The 3,481-nt window shown below is 33.8% G+C and overlaps 1 protein-coding gene across 1 annotated transcript; it reads right to left on the reverse strand.

Moving 5' to 3' along the window:
- Positions 1-78: 78 nt before the first annotated feature.
- LOC105218209 (UBX domain-containing protein 7) lies at positions 79-1,905 on the reverse strand. Its single transcript, XM_011193643.3, has 2 exons — positions 1,036-1,905; positions 79-975 (listed from the first exon to the last, which is right to left on the reverse strand). Exons 1-2 carry the CDS (start codon positions 1,732-1,734, stop codon positions 178-180), a joined length of 1,497 nt encoding a protein of 498 aa, XP_011191945.2. The 5' UTR covers positions 1,735-1,905; the 3' UTR covers positions 79-177.
- Between the last annotated feature and the right edge of the window lie 1,576 nt (positions 1,906-3,481).

The following is a 3,481-nucleotide window of genomic DNA, read 5'->3' on the forward strand; positions in this document are numbered from 1 at the left end:
TTTTATGATAAACGATTTCTACATCCTTTAAATTACATCATTATTAGTAATATTAAATAAAAAAACAACCAAAGGAAATATTGTGTTGGTGTAATCTTAATTTAATATTTTAGAATTAAATTTAATTAAATGGTAATAATAATAATGCTCGGCTTTGTGATATATATATGTAAATTATCACTCATCTAACGTTATATGTAAATTCGCTGAAGGATGCAAACCCAGTTCCTTAATTGATGAATTATCATGTTCTGCTTCCAGCGTTTTTCGTGGAAACGCACAAATCAATTTGTATGTGCCGCCATTTTTTGTAACATGTGCATGCTTTTCGCCAATATACAGTCGAAGTACTTTTAATAGCGTATCCGATGGCCAACGCAACTGTACCACCTCATCATTACCTTCGGCATTGAGTAAGCGTAATCTAAGTGCGGTTAGTTCGTTGGTAGCTTTACCCAACTGAGTCTCATAGGATGTGTTCGTATGTTCATATGCGTTTTTACTATCCTCGTCCCCAAATTCTTCCAACGACTCAAAATCACTACTATCATCCGCATCATTATTACCCTCATCCCCATCCTCCTTATTAACAGTATTCTTACGTTTACCTTTGCCATTTGCATTGCCATTTTCTTTCATGGAATTTCGTATGGCCAAGTTAATTTGCTCTTCCTCTGTCAGATCGAGCAATTTTAATCGTTTCTTTTTCTCTGCACAACCCTCCACTTCCTGTTCATCATCTGACAGGGTTATAGTGCGTTTGGAAGTCGATGGACTGTCATCTACACCATCATCTATGAATTCCTTGTGCTCACTTATAAAATCACGTAACCCACTTAGAACATTTGATTCCTTAGGCTCTGTACACTTCCACATCTCCTCACCAGTGCGTGGATCAACCACGCACACATATGGCAAATTCGCACAATGATAAAATGTAACAAAACGACGTCCCTCCGAAGTATCGGTGTCAATCTGAAAATATTTTATATTAATTGAATGCATTTTTAATTCAATTTGCATAACCATACTCACTTGCCATAGCAGAAATCTTCTTTTAATAACCTGACGCACTTCTTTGTTGGACCAAACATCACGATTTAGTACCTGTGAATTGAAATTATCATCTTGCACATTCACAAGCAACCATTGACTGAGCGCTGTTGCGCGTGCACGAGCTGCCTGAAAAGTGCCAGCAAATGATATATCGGTTGGTGGACGGAAAAGATCACCTAAACGCGAAGAGGTGGATGGTTTGGAATCTGCAGACTGTGCTCTAATAGCTGTTGTTACCATTGACGCAGCACGAGAACTAGCCCAGCGTCGACCTGATGCACCATTTGATGATCCCAACCCCGATGCGTCTGCTTGCAATTGTTCCTCCATTAATGCGCCTTCACGTGCAAAATCACGAAAAGGACACACTTTAACACGCTGGTTCATACGTTGCATTCGCCCTGAAGCAGATAAGGAAGGGGCTGCAAGAAAATTATCATCCTCAGGTCCGATTAATTGTTCACGCTTTGGCGCTATAGGTGCTCGAACATTATCTTCATCGTCAATAGCCGGTGGTTCGACGCCTTCAGCAGCAGCACCTCCTCCTTGTTCAAAATATAAGGCAACAGCTGACTCTACGTCGTTGTTGCAGGCACTCAGTAAGTGTTTAGCCTCATCTGCATTGGCACCCGTTACTTCAACGACTCGTTCCACCAGCTCCTCATTTGGTGTGGACATTTTGCCAAAGTTATGTATGCAAGTTCAATGTGAATAACTTGTTTTAAAATTGTAATGCTATTTGAAAATTTAATAAAACTTTTATTTTAAAATAGATTAATTTCTTCTTCTGCATATGCAACAACAAGCGTACAAACGTATTCTCTTCTCTGTTTATTTCATTTGACATTTGCTTTTTCTCAAAATCGAAGCTGTCATTAAATCCACGGATACAGGGAGCTTTTGAGCAAAATATAAATAAATGTTTATTAAGAATTTAAAAAAAATTCCCAACTATTTTTTTTTTAAATCTGGTTAATTTTTAATATATAATTGGTAGTTGATATATATATATATATATGACGCAAAATTAACTAAATAATAAAACAAAAGTTTAACAATTAACTTAATTACTCTGTGTATTATTATTATAACATTTCCAAAAACCTACATGGTCATTAAAAAACATATTTTTAAAATGCCAATAGCCTTAATTTTGTATTTTTAAATATATTTAGCTACTATATTTGTCTTCCGATTCAAAACTGCAGCAATATTCACAGTAGTGTTACAGCGCCAATTACTTTTTGTGAGTTCACAATAGTTTATTTTAAAGATTTTGTCTGTGAGCCGTAGCGCATTATTGCTAAGTTTAATATATATATATATATAACTTTTGGTCTCATAAGAGAATAGATATGCAAGTAAGTGATTGTATTCAGCTCGTCACGAGTTATCACTATTTCAGCGTAATGCACTCAAGTTCACACAACAAACGATCTGCCTTAGTATACGGTAAAGCTCTGCCGCTGCAGCAGCATTCCCCAAACAACAACAAACATGTATATTTCAAATTTTAAACCAATAACAAATATCGTTTTAAACAGATTTTGGTCAATTTTACTTTTGTATATTTAAATTTGTTTTATTTTCATATTTAAGCAATACAAAAAATTGTACAATGTTATATTTTATTTATCGCATTCTACACAAGAATATTTTTAATTAAAAAATATGTATATCTAAATTAGTTCCATGATGCTAAGTATCCGAAGGCCAACTGCATCAACTTTTGCAGTAATAATTTTAATGCTTGTTTCGTTATTAATACATAATTATAGTTTACTTGTTTACTTGTAAATTCATAAATCTATGACAGTTATACATATGTATGCATATCTTAAAGATATAATTAATTTTTATTCATAGGCGAAACATAATTGAAGACAATAAAATAATCACACTATTCACACTTATTTATACAGACTTAAAAATAAGAAAATCAAAATCCAATTGACAAGCGGTTTGGATGCAAAATCTAAGTACACATAATTGCAATATTAACATTAAATCTTACGTAACACAATTAAGTAATAAACCATTGTTTCCGTTACTCATCAATTTCTTTCTGTTTGCTTAAATGGTGCAATGTGAGGTAGTTTTAGAAATTGAATTTAGCTACATCAGTTATCACATAGATTATTTGCTTAATTTTGGCTTATCTTCCGGACTCCGTACACTACTGTATTGCAGAACCAAATAGAAGAAAAATTAATTACAAATAACTTGTATGAAAACGGAAATTAAATGTGTATAGTGTATACATTTAGTTGGCGTACTTAACACAAGATATGTAACACAATCGCTTCGCAATAACTGGCCGTTATTTATTGAGTGAGTACGCTTGTTAAGTTTAAATCGGAATATGGTTTAAGCAGTGAAGCAAATGTAAAAACTACATGCGTATGAAATACTAAAATACTTCATG

This window comes from Zeugodacus cucurbitae, chromosome 3, assembly GCF_028554725.1.
Source record: "Zeugodacus cucurbitae isolate PBARC_wt_2022May chromosome 3, idZeuCucr1.2, whole genome shotgun sequence".
NCBI classification, from domain to species: domain Eukaryota; kingdom Metazoa; phylum Arthropoda; class Insecta; order Diptera; family Tephritidae; genus Zeugodacus; species Zeugodacus cucurbitae.

What these genes read in the sequence shown, in the direction of transcription:
- LOC105218209 (XM_011193643.3), bottom strand. Translation starts at nt 1,734, where the DNA reads ATGTCCACACCAAATGAGGAGCTGGTGGAACGAGTCGTTGAAGTAACG. An exon ending in GAAGATTTCTGCTATGGCAA is followed by an intron (nt 976 to 1,035) that starts GTGAGTATGGTT and finishes AAATATTTTCAG; the next exon opens with ATTGACACCGATACTTCGGA.